At 63.2% G+C, this 12686-nt stretch overlaps 1 protein-coding gene across 3 annotated transcripts in view; it reads left to right on the top strand.

The window, feature by feature from the left end:
- RXRA (retinoid X receptor alpha) overlaps window positions 1-12686 on the top strand; it is a 113616-nt gene that overhangs the window by 85269 nt on the left and 15661 nt on the right. For all 3 annotated transcript variants that reach the window (XM_031654695.1, XM_021927075.2, XM_017949503.3), the window contains 2 exons: window positions 7426-7595; window positions 12082-12211. In XM_031654695.1, the coding sequence (XP_031510555.1) occupies window positions 7426-7595; window positions 12082-12211 (300 nt within the window). The remainder of the gene's footprint in view (window positions 1-7425; window positions 7596-12081; window positions 12212-12686) is intronic.

Here is a 12686-nt window from a genome sequence, read left to right as displayed (position 1 = left end):
CCAAGCCACTGTCTCACCATCAGGGATGTCCTGAGTGGCGGCCCTCGTGCTGCAGTTTCATTTCATCATCTCGTGTGTGTGCCGTCTCAGCCTTCACGGTCCTGTTGAGAAATCAGCGCCTCTGCCGGGCCCCGCACTCCCGCAGGGTATCCTCCTTGGGCCGCGAGGCCGAGTGTGACGTACGGGCTGGCATGGGGTCCTTGTGCCCGCATAGCAGAGCTGCCTTCCAGGGCTGGCGTGGCCGTGCCCAGTGTTGCCAGTCAGGCCTTTCTGATGGGGATGCATGTTTCACAGAGTGCTGGCGTGTGCTCAGGCCCACCCTTTGCTGTGCAGGCTGGAAAACCTAGGCCAGAGGGTTCAAGCCTTGCTCAGGGTCACATGCTGGGCTCTGGCTCCCATCCATACCTTGTTGCTTTCACCAGAGGGCAGAGGAGTGTGTGCGCAGCCTGGAGAGGTGTGTGCCCAGAATGGAGAGGTGTGTGCCCAGAATGGAGAGGTGTGTGCGCAGCCTGGAGAGGTGTGGGCCCAGTCCAGTTCTTCTGGGTGCCTGGTGTGGGCAGGAAGGCTTGCTGTGGTGGCAGGTGCAGCTTTGTCCCTGGAAGATGGAAACTGGAACAGGGGCAGGCAGGGGTAGGGTAGGCGGTGGCCAGGGCCTCTGTGCTCAGGCGTGGAGACGGGCCTGTTCTGGGGTGGAGGCCTGAGGCATGGCCGGAGCCGGGTGGGGAAGGCCTTGTGTGCAGCCTGAGCCTGGCAGTTTCCGCGAGGATGCCATAGCACAGACAGCTTGGTTTAGCCGAGACCACTCTCAGATGCTGGGGTCTTCAGGAATACGCCTGCGAGCTTGGTGGTGGATGAGAGCACTGTGCATGGCTGGTGCCGGGCCTGGGCCTACAGCATTGAGCTTGCTGTCCTTTGAAAGTGATCACCAGGCCGGGCGCGGTGGCTCAAGCCTGTAATCCCAGCACTTTGGGAGGCCGAGACGGGCGGATCACGAGGTCAGGAGATCGAGACCATCCTGGCTAACCCGGTGAAACCCTATTTCTACAAAAAATACAAAAAACTAGCCGGGCGCGGTGGCGGGCGCCTGTAGTCCCAGCTACTCGGGAGGCTGAGGCAGGAGAATGGCGTAAACCTGGGAGGCGGAGCTTGCAGTGAGCTGAAATCTGGCCACTGCACTCCAGCCCCGGCGACAGAGCAAGACTCCGTCTCAAAAAAAAAAAAAAAAAAAAGAAAGTGATCACCAGATAACCAGGGGGGGCCCAGGGTGCAGCCGGTGCAGACTTAGGGGAAGCTCAGGCACTGTGGGAGCCCAGAGGAGGCACCTGACCCTGCCTCCGGCACCCAGTGAGATTCAGGCAGGCAGGAGGGCTGTTGACGCCTGAGGGATGAAAAGGTGTCGGCACCACAGGCCTGATGCAGGGAGCAGTGTCCATGAAGTCTGAGGCTGGCATCACACCGGGCCCTCAGAAGTCAGGGCTGGCCTTTCTGAGCCCTGTCCCGGGCCCTCCAGGCTGCACTGACTCCTTCCTAAGGCCCTGCAGCCCGGTCATCCATGTGCCTGGGATCATCAGAGTCCAGCTGCCTGGGCCCCCCAACGCCTGGGGATGACACCCCATCCCATCTCAGTGGAACCGTGCAGTGTTGGGGCTGGGGGACCTGGAGTCACCTGGTCTAGACCCCTCCCCTGGTGCCCATTGGTGACTGGGTCCTGTTAGGAGCCCCCCCATCTGGGGGGCCACCCTGGACACCCCCTTCCTGATCCCCACGCGTGGTCTCACTCACCTCTTACCTGCGAGACAGAGAAATGGGGTACAGAGAGGTGAGCCATGGGGAGGTCTAAGGGCCAGCACCAGGCGTGGCGCCTGTTTCTTGCCGGTCCTTCCTGCTCTCTGTCCTTCCTCTTGGCAGTGCACAGCCCTGGAGACCGGACTTAGGGCCGTGAGAGAAAATGCTGCTGTCAGTGGGCCCCCTCCCTTTTGCCTCCAGCAGGATTCTGAGGCAGGAACTTGCTGCCGAGCGCTCTTGCCCCAAACACAGCTGCAGAACTCAGCCTCGGCGTGGAGGGCGCGTCTGCGTGGGCGGCGAGGAGTCGGTGAGGCCCCCGTGCCAAACGTGCCCTGCTGCCAGTGCCTCGTGCACAGGGGGAGTCTCTTGCCTCCCCTACCCTGGCTATGTGGGCTGCACAGCCAGACCTGTGGAGCGCCTTACTCTTGGGCAGGGACGGGGCCCCAGGTGCAGCCTAGGCGCTTGCCCTGCAGGGACCCCACACAGGACCAGTGGCTGGGAGGACTTGGGAGGCACCCTCCTGCCCCGCCTGCATCTGGCTCCAGGTGGGTCCTGAAATGCGGAGCCTCCCTCTCTCCTCCTGGGGCAAACCCCTGCAAGGAGGGCTCCCTGGCAGCGGAGGGCAGGGCTGTTGGCTGCATGGGTGGGGTATTGCAGCAGCCCTGGAGAAAGCTATGGGGCCAAGTTGGCCAACGCTAGGTGTCTGTGGCCTAGAGCATGCAGGATGGGAGCTGTCGGCTGCGGGGGCTGAGCACTCCTGAGTATCAGGCCCCTGGCAGGCAGCTACGCTCACTGGCCTTGATGCCACGTGGTCCCTCGGCCTGGTTTGTGGTCAGACTCCTAGAAACTGAGGGTGGTGCTGAGGCGTCGCATCCCAGTGCAGTGCTGCGAGGACATCGCCTCGGGTTGGTCCCAGGGCTGGCTGAAGGCAGGATGGCCCAGGTGCCCCCATGCGGTGACTCTGCCCCCGGCAAGGGCCCACTGTGGCTCTGGGGCAGATGGGTTCCCACCCCTATGCTGTAGGATGCCACAGGCTGATAGCATCTCTGGTTGGGCAATAGGGCCTGCACGCGCAGGCAGCCACCAGGAGGGACTCGTTCTGCAGCATTCCCGGGACCAGGGGTGGGCAGAGGTGGGGGGACATGCGTGGTGGGTGTTGTCCCTCTGCCAAGCTGAGCCTGGGCCTGTTTGCTGAAGCCGGGGGTGGCAGGGCTTGGGGGGCCCGGAGGCACACGTGCTGTGATGGGGAAGACAGGCCTCACGCTTGGGGGTTCCCAGTCCGATAGAAGAGACCTAGCTTCCACCAGGGGTGGTGGGGGGAGACACTGGCCTAGAGGGGGCAATGCCTGCCCCCCATTCTGCTTCCTCCTCCTCCCCCAGGAAGGCTGCTCCCCATTTCTTCCCTGCCTGCCTTTGCTTCCTGTGCCCACCCTCCGGCTCTGAAGGACTGGGTGTGGAAACAGCAGTGTCTGGCGTGTGCACATGTGTGTGCGTGTGCATGCACTGCAGGGATGTGGCTGGCCCCACAGGTCTCTGCTGTGGGAAGGGAGCCCCGGCTGGGCTCAAGTGTGGCCCTCTTGCCTTCTGGCCTATGACACTGGGCAAGCGACCTTGCCGTGCCTGGTCCTCAGGTTCCTCATCTGTGGTGGGCTGGAGGCATCAGGAATACCCCTGAGAGCTTGTGATGAGAGTGCTGTGCGTGGCTGGTGGCAGCGTTGGAGAACAGTGGTCATGTGTGGGTGTGGGTGTGGTATGTCTGTGTGGTATATGGGTGTGGCTGTGGTGTGTATGTGTATGTGGTGTGTGTGGTGTGGTATGTATGTGTGTGTTTGTGTGTCTGCATGGTTTGTGTGCACATGTGTGTGCACGGTTCTCATGTTCCGATGCCTTGCTCTAGGTTGAAGCCCTAGGTTGAAGCCACTCCCTTTAGAGACTCTAGCTTGCCATGTGGCCTCTGGCACCGCTCTCTGGGTCTCTGTCACCTCATCCTTAAGAGGAGGCCAGAATGGTTTGGTGGACTTCAGTCCTGCCTATCTTGGGCCCAGCCCTGGGCTGCACAAGGGACAGAGGAAGGACTGAGCCATTGCCACTACCCAAGGCAGAGGAGCCAGTGGGACTGGGGATGCCCTTGGGCCCCGACATGCCTGTCTCAGAGCCGTCTGCCCTTCCCCAGACCCCCTCCCTCCTGCTCGACCCTGGGGGGCTGTGGCAGGTCAGAGATGTCCCTTGCTTCTGTGGGGCTGCTGCACCCCAAGTCCTAGGCCAGCTTGTCTCCAGAGGCTCGGGACCCCACGGATGCTGGGGAGGGGCCGCCTGGGTGGGAGTCTCAGGTCTTCCTGGGGGGACTGGGCTGCGGCGTGTGAGCCTCCTCTGCCTCCGAGCAGCCTCCTCCATGCCTCCACTCCGCCTCCTCCAGCCGCTGCGCTCGGGGCTGGAGGGTAAAGAGGCTCTGTGTTTACAGACGCCTCCCGCCCGGCCTCCGGCGCCAGCGGAACATGAGTCAAGCATGACTTCGTCTAGAAGGTGATTGTGCTGGCAAAGCATAAATCCCGGCCCCTCCTGCCCCCCAGCCTATAAATAAAGTGATCATATTTATAATGATGCTGGGCAGAGCTGCCGGGCCCTTCACAGCTTCAAAGTGCTTCACAAAACACTGGCTAATTAATTCTCGGCTGCCCTGGCGGAGGAGGCAGGTGCCAAGGAACCCAGCCCCAGGCGCCTGGGGAGGAACTGGCAGCGAGGCCCCTCGCTCAGGGCCACCCTTGTCTGGGGCTCCCCATGCCCTGGGGCTACCTCTGAGCAGGAGAGAATCCCTGGCAGTGGGCCGGGCTGGCGCGTGGGGTGGGAGGCTGCGGTGACAGCTGTGAGCACCTCCAGGCCCCCCGTGTGCTGGCGCTTCCTCTTGGAGCCATCCTGGGGGTGAGCGTTGTCATTCTCGTCTTGCGGATGAGGGAGCCGAGGCACAGAGAGGTCAGGGGACTTGGCCGGGGCCACACGGCTGCTCGGGCTGTGGCAGGCTAGCAGGCTGTGTGGGGCTGGGGTTGTCAGATCCCAGGGCCTGCAGCTTTAGGCTGCTCACTGTCTTGAGCACTCAGCCCTGCCCCTTTGGTTCTCAGAGCCTCAGCTTTTCCACTGGGGAGACAGCAGTGCCATCTGTGTCTTGGCACTGAGACTTTAGAATTCTGCCCTTGCTGCCCATCCTTAGGGTCTCAGGGACCTGGGCCGGTGGAGGTTCGAGTCCCCCTCAGCTCAGATGCTGGCTGAGATCTGCGTGTGCGGGTGCTTCCTGCCCCGGGGGATGCTCAGCATGGGTGGGGTCGGCTCTACAGGCTCAGGACCCTGTACAGAGGGTTGTATCAGTAGTGACCCTGCCCCAGATGAGCACTGCCCTCTGGAGGGCTCACGGAAGTCCCATGTGGGGGCTGACTGGAGCCTTCTGCAGCCCCTGCCGGACCGTTGCCATTTGCCCACCAGCCCTGCTCGCCATCCTGCCCCCACCCGCCATCAGGTTTCCAGTAGGGCCAGGCCTGTGCCTGCCAACTGCGGGGTCCCTGGCTGGCCCCTCAGCCTGGTTGGTGCATCCTGAAGCTGGGGATGGGCCTCCTGGCCGGAGTCTCCCTGTGTGGGCGGAAGTCCCTCGCTCAAGCCAGTGGGCCATGCTGGCAACTGTTGGCACAGCGTGGCTGAGAGGCATCCACGTGCGACTGTTGCAGAGCTGTGGCTGGCGTGAAGGGAACCAGGCAGGGCTGGGGACCCCGGGCTTGGGGGTGTGAAGGGAGGGGCTTGCAGAGCCCCGAGATGGCTGCTCAGCAGAAACTGTGGCTTCAGGAGAAAGTGGCGGCTGACACCGTGGCGGGTGGGGCACGGAGGGCACCAGAGGCACAGATACATTCTCCCACCGTTTTCCAAACCCATCTGAAAGCCAGAAGGTGGGAGGGTGGGACGAGACATGGTCAGTCCATGGGTGGCTGGTGCCTGCGAGGACCCTAGGCTTCCAGGTTTGTGTTCTGCCCACCATCGAGACCTCCTGGAGGGACTGGGATGAGCCCCGCCACAGGCCCAGAGAGGTGGCAGCTCCAGGAACCCCTCTACCAGGCCATACCTTTAGGCCCTTAGGAGGGCACCGTCCTAGGCCTTGGGCTCTTAGGAGGGCACCGTCGTAGACCAGGAGGAGAAGGGGCCTGGGTCAGGGACTACCCAGCCCAGCACACTGGCAGGAGGACACAAGCCAGGGAGGAGTTGCCCCCAGGTCCGTGTCTGAGCTCGGAGGAGATACGGCGGGAGGGTCATTCCCAGGGTGAGAGTGGAGAGGTCTTGACTGGAGTACGGGCGTGGAACTGTGCTGGACAGAGGTGGCTGCAGGACCCGACGGTCCCTGTTGCTTTCCTGGCTCTGCTGTTTACTCACTTGGACAGTCATTTTCTCTGTCTCAGCCATAGTTTTCTCATCGGTACAATGGGGTAATGTGAGTGCCCGCCCCGTGGGGCTGTTGGGTGGTGGATGGAACAGAAGGAGGAGGTGGTGGGGTTGGGGACCAGAGCCGCAGCTCAGGACTTTCAGGGAAGGGGACGTGTCTCGGGAGAATGGCCCATAAGCCAAGTGGATGCTTCTGTCCAATTTCCATCTGGGTCCCAGTCTGCCTCCCGGCCCTTCTGGTGGGAGAGCCCCAGACAGGCTGACAGAGGGGCTGAGGTGGCTCCCTCAGTGTTCAAAGTGGACAGTCGAGGAAGGCAAATCCAGGTGGAGGGAAGCTGGGGGCGGGAGGAGCCGCATGTACCTGGGCAGCCAGGGCTCATGCCTCAGGCCCCTTCGCTGAGCGCCCACCCCCGGGGCTGATCAGAGTCAGCTGGCTGGAGCCCATGCCTGATGCAGCTCCTGCTGCCTGCAAGCATCGCTCTGTTTTACCTTAATGCTCGGCCTCTGGTTCCACTGGAGTGGCTGCTTCCTGGAGCGGATTGAAGGGCATCTTGGTGCCCTGCTTAGGGCATGGTCGGTGGAGCTGGGTGAGCCGTCTCTGTGTGGCCAGGGTGGGGCTGGGCGCCTGCCCTCCATTTTTGGCAGGGCCTAGTGTCATTGGGAGGGGCGTGGGGTCTGCAGGTGCACGGTTTCCTGCTTGCCCAGGTGTCTCTGAGCCTGTCACCTCCTGGATATTCCCCTTGTCCAGGCCCTCAGCCAGCATGGGTGCCCCTGTGCCACGTCATGTGTGTGCTCTGCTCTGCTTCTGGGCCTTGGCAGGGACCGTGTCTCCAGCCTGAGCCATGATTCCTCTGCAACCTCCTCCTCCAGTCACATCAACACCTCTTCCAGGAAGGCTTCCTGGTTCTCCCTGAGTCCATAGACCATTTGGGCCTTTCTCACCCCATGTTGAGGTTCCTGCTGCACTGTCTCCTGCCACGCCCCAGGCAGGCTCCTGGTGTGAACTTTAATTGGAATGAATGCGAGTTGGCCTCTGTTCTCAGAGCACACAGACACACGGCCAGGCATGGGGCAGAGACGGGGTCTCCATCACCCAGCGCTGGTGGGGATGCCGGTGTTGTGGGTGCGTTGGCTGGGAGCTGGCACCACCCGGCCACGACAGCCTTCCCTGGGAGCCACTGGCCCGGCTAAGTGTGGGGCTGACCTGCACCTCCCGGGTTGTAGCCGTGCAGGAGGAGCGGCAGCGTGGCAAGGACCGGAACGAGAATGAGGTGGAGTCGACCAGCAGCGCCAACGAGGACATGCCGGTGGAGAGGATCCTGGAGGCTGAGCTGGCCGTGGAGCCCAAGACTGAGACCTACGTGGAGGCGAACATGGGGCTGAACCCCAGCTCGGTGAGTCACCGCCTCTGCGGGGGTGGGCAACCCCACCTGCCTCAGTTTCCCTCGCTCACTCACCCTCCCGCCTGAGCAGCTGATGAGCCAGAGAGGTCCTGGGGGCTGCCCTGGGCCCTGTGGCCTCCTCAGCTCAGCCTCTTACCCGAGGTGGCCCTGTGGGCCCCTCGCCCAGGCCGGGCAGCACTCTCCTCTCCTGGCCCATGCACGGGTGGCCCTCGGGGCGGGGGCCAGGGGCCCTGCAGCCACATCCTCCTTCTCGGCCATCTCTGCTGGGGCCTTAGCCACTGTGTCCCCTTGGAGTTTGGCCTCTCTGGGTGCGGAGGCTGTCCCTACTCCCTGGTGCCCCTTGGAAAAGGTGTGGGAGGAGGCCAAGCCCCCGGCAAGAGGCTCTGCAGGTTGGTTCCAGGGCTGGCTCTGCCCGCAGCTGTGTGGCCCTGGGCAGGTGCCCAGCCGTCTCGGTGGCTGCCGTAGACGCAGGAAGCAGCTCTGCAGCCCACCAGCTGGTCACCCCCATGCTGACCCTCCTGCCCCCTCCCACCCCGACAGCCTCAAGGGGAGGAGAATTGGTTGGGCCACAGCCCTGCTCCCAGGCTCTTCTCCTGGGCTGGCTCCGGCTGGCCCTGGAGGTGTTGGATTCAAGATCCCCTGGCCTTGTCCTCCCCTCCTTGGACCCTCCCTGTTACTGGCTCCCTCCCTGTGGCATCTTTGCTTCTGGCTGTGGCCTTGCCAGGGAGGGTGGCACAGGTGCGTTCTGAGCCCCTCCTACCCTAAGGCCCAGGAACCTGCACTGCTCGGGACCCGTTGCTCCCTGGTGAGCTTGTCTGGCTGGGAGACCCCGCCTTGTCCCAGGCCCCACTGAGGGGGCAGCTCCAGCTGTGCCCAGGGTTAGGCAGGTGAGCTCCCGGCCGCCCGAGTGAAGGTTCAGAACTGTGCACTAAGCTTCCTGCTGCGGGGGACCTGGGTCCAGCTGGCCCTCAGGGCCCCTGCGTCTTCGCCGCGGTCACCGTGGTGTCCAGTCTTCACCCGTGTCTCCCTGTGGGTTTGGGGCCGGGACCAGAGCCCTGTGGCCACCGAAGACCTTGTACAGGCCGACCATGAGGTCGCCTCGACCTTTGTCTCTCTGTGGGTCCAGGCACACCAGCCTGTCCTCCATGCTGGGTGTGCCCTGCAGGTCACTGTCCCCCTGCCCACCACCCCCCTGCCCCTTCATGCTTGCGGCTCCCGTGGCCTGGAGCTGGGCCCTCTGGCTCTTCCTCAGGCTTTGGTCTCAGCTGAGGTACCTCTGGCCTTCATTTGTGCCCCCACCAGGATGGGGACTGCCCCTGTGATGTGGGCTGAGAGCACCTGCTCTTTTCTCTGTGGCCCCTGGCACTGGCCATCACAGGGTGAGGTGTGATCACAGGATAAGGTGTGTGGTGGGTTAATTTCTGCCCCCACGAGGCTGCTGGTGACGGCTCTGCTGTTCCTCACCGCCAGCTTCGGTCAAGGACAGCGACCCCACCCTGCTCCTTGGCACTCACACAGGGCCCGCACCCCCGCTGCCTCTGTCTGTCTGAGGGTGGGGGTCTGCTCTTGTCTGAGGCCCCGTGGCTGGGTCAGGACCACCCTGCTTCCCTGCCCTTTCTGGATAGGACAACCCGTTGCCCTCATGTCCCCGGCTCTGCTCAGACCTCTACTCTGGCCGGGGACTGGGGCTGCCCGGCTGGGGAGAAGGTACGTGGGACCCTGACAACAGGCACCTTCTTTCCGGAGAAACCGTCCCCGTGAGTGAGAGGCACAGACCCACCCCCAGCCCTGGCTGGTCTACACACCTGCCCTGCCTCGTGCCCGCCTCACCAGCCCTGCGGAGGGCAGGAGAGGGAGGGTGGCTGTGAGGGTTTCATGATCCAGCAGAAAATCCAAAAACAAGTTTGGCAGATGCACAAAGGGCTGCCACGTTTTTATTTCGTGAAGGACACTATTTGGAGGGGGAAATCTGCCATCTGCTCTCTCCCTCACTGCATCAAAGTTGAGGGAGTTTAGAGAACCACAAAGGCAGGCAGGACTCGCTGGGGATAAAGGACACAGCTTCCACGGGGACGGGGTCTCTCTGTGCCCGCTCACTCCCTGCTGTGCCTGAGCTCACACTGAATGCTCCTCTGTGGCCTGGCCTGGGTCCAACTTCCAGAACCGCTCACTGGGCCCCTTCCCTCAGATGGGCAAACTGAGGTCCAGAAAGGGGGCAGGCTGCCCAGTGTCGCGGTCCCGGTGCCTGGTTTTTCCCCAGCGCAGAGCAGGGCCTGGGCAGGTCCTGTGGACACTTCTAGGCAGGAGTAGAGCCCATCCATCACACGCCTTCTGTTACAAGAGGCACGTTGGATCTCCAGGCGAGAATGGGAGGTTAATCCTTTCCTGAGGCCACACAGGGAGGTGGAGCCGGGTTCCTGCACTGTTCCTCCCTACCTAGGGGACCCCCTCCCGGCCTAGCCCTGCTGGTACTGGAGCCAGAGCCTGACACCTGCCGGGAGTGTGCCTCCTTCTCCGCTCCAGCCTCCTGGCTCTCCAGCCTGCCACATTCTGCTCCCTGTCCCGACTGTGCCCACTGCAGGCACATGACAGATGGTGACCCCTGTGCCCACTCCTGCAGAGGTCCGAGCCAGACAGCCCAGGAGGGCTTGAGGCTCTCCTTCCTTACCCATGGCACCAGACTGTCACCTGGGCCTGCTCTGGGCCCTGTGTTGGCTTCCGAGAGTGGCCGGCCAGCGGCTGGGAAGTTCCTGGGTACAAGGATCCCAAGCAGAGCCACCTGCTGCAGACACAGTGCTTGGGGCTGGTTTTCCCCACATCCCCCCGCCCCTGCCAGGCCTGCTCGATCCTTTCTCAGGGATGCCCTGCAGCAGATGGGCAGGCAAGAAGGACGGGCCCCTTTCAGCCCCCAGCGTGACAGAAGGAGAGGCTGAGGCTGAGAAGCTGGCCTGGCTGTGGCGGGCCTGGGGGCCGCTGAGCACAGAGCCAGGAGCCGTGTGAGTGCTGGGGGCTGCTGATGCTGCTCATGGAAGGTTTGCGGAGGAATGAGTGAGTCACAGACCTGTGTAGACTGTGGCGAACCCCTCTCAGCCGAGGGATCTCACCCCTCTGTGCACCCCTTCTGGCTTGGGTCCCCAAGGACTGCCCTGGCCTCTCCTGAGGGGCCAACTGCAGGCACATGACAGATGGTGACCCCTGTGCCCACTCTTGCAGAGGTCCGAGCCAGCCTAGGAGGGCTTGAGGCTCTCCTTCCTTACCCATGGCACCAGCCTGTCACCTGGGCCTGCTCGGGGCGCTGTGTTGCCTGGTGAGTCTCTGTGCCATTCCTCGGGGGCCTTCTCCGCCCTCAGAGGCCTTTCCCGCCGGGCGCTGCGTTTAGTCTGCACGTCTCTGACGAGCAGGTGGATTCTGTTTGTGGAAACTCTTCAAAGGGAGGCATTTTTCTCCTTGGCGGATGCCCTGGAGTGAGGGATCCCTGAATCCTGTTGACGGTCGTTAGTCCTGCAGCGGCATCATGGAGGGGGCCGTCGTCTGAGTTCCCCTTACTCAGGACACAGAAGGTCCATGACCCAAGCCCCACCTGCCAGGAGCTGGGGAGGGCTCTCCCGTCCTGCCCTGCTTCAAGGCCGCCTGGGTCCCCTTATCTGTGAGACTGAGTGGTCCCCTTCCGGCTAGGGCTTTCCAGAGGAGCCGTGAGTGCCGCCCTCTCTCTGTGCCTGGGGCCTGGTATCTCAGTCGAGTCGCCTGCCCTCCCGAGTTCCCACATCTCCATGCCTGCTGGAACGTGAGAGGCCAGCCCTGTCCCCAGGGTGGGCCACCGTGACCGTCAGAGATGAAGGCGGTCAGTCCCACCCTGCTCCAACACTGCCCCGTATCCGATTTCCCCAGCTCCCCGCGCCTGCCTCCCAGAGCTGTGGGACAGACTCGTGTCCTGCCGTAACCTAGTGGCTGGAAACAACACACATTTTATTATCTGACTGTTCTGTGGCCAGAGAGCCAAAATCAGTCTTGGTGGGCTGACGTCAAGGTGCCTGCCGGCTGGCTCCTGCGGGCTCTGCTGGGGAGTCTGCCTCTGCCTCTGCTTCTGGGGCTGCCACATTCCTTGGCTCATGGCCTCTTCCTCCACCTTCAAAGCCAGCAGCGTCTCTCTCCCCTTGGGCCCCAGCGTCTGTGATCGCATCTCTTCCTCTGACCCTCCTGCCTCCCTCTCACAGGCCCTGTGCAATGACCCTGGGTCCCCCTGGTGGTGCAGGCCCACCTCCCAATTTCAGGCCACACCTAATCACCTCTGCCAAGCCCCATGTGCCATGCAAGGTCGCATAGTCCCAGGTTCCGGGGATTGGGAACTGGGCATCTTTGGGGGCCGTATTCAGCGCCCCACATGGGCCCAGTGTGTGGGGCAGGGCTGGTCTGGCTGTGTTCTGTCAGTACACTGGCTTCTGGGACTGAATGTCCTGCTCTTATTCCTCCACTATAGCCGAACGACCCCGTCACCAACATTTGCCAAGCAGCCGACAAGCAGCTCTTCACGCTGGTGGAGTGGGCCAAGCGGATCCCACACTTCTCAGAGCTGCCCCTGGACGACCAGGTCATCCTGCTGCGGGCAGGTGAGTGGTGGGGCCTGGGCGGGGATGGGGACGCCATGCAGATGGGACACTTACCAGGACACTCCTTGCTCCCTGGACACTCCCCCATCCCGGGACACTCCCCCATCCCGGGAGACTCCCCCATCCCGGGATACTCCCCCTTCCTGGGACACGCCCCCTTCCCGGGACACTCCCCGCTCCTGGGACACACTCCTCCCTCCTGGGACACTCCCCCTTCCCAGGACACGCTCTCCCCTCCCTGGACACACTCCTACCTCCTGGGACACTCCCCACTCCCAGGACACACTCCCCCCTCCCGGGACACTCCCCCCTCCTGGGACACTCCCCCCTCCCGGGACACTCCCCCCTCCCGGGACACTCCTCCCTCCTGGGACACTCCCCTCTCCCAGTATACTCTGCCACCTCCCAGGACAATCCTCCCTCCCAGGGCACACTCCTCCAGCCTGGGACACTCCCCCTCCTGGGACACTCCCCC

Source organism: Papio anubis, chromosome 13, assembly GCF_008728515.1.
Source record: "Papio anubis isolate 15944 chromosome 13, Panubis1.0, whole genome shotgun sequence".
Lineage (NCBI taxonomy): Eukaryota > Metazoa > Chordata > Mammalia > Primates > Cercopithecidae > Papio > Papio anubis.
The sequence above is the reverse complement of the archived record's forward strand: the minus strand, read 5'-3'. Positions and strand labels throughout refer to the sequence as shown.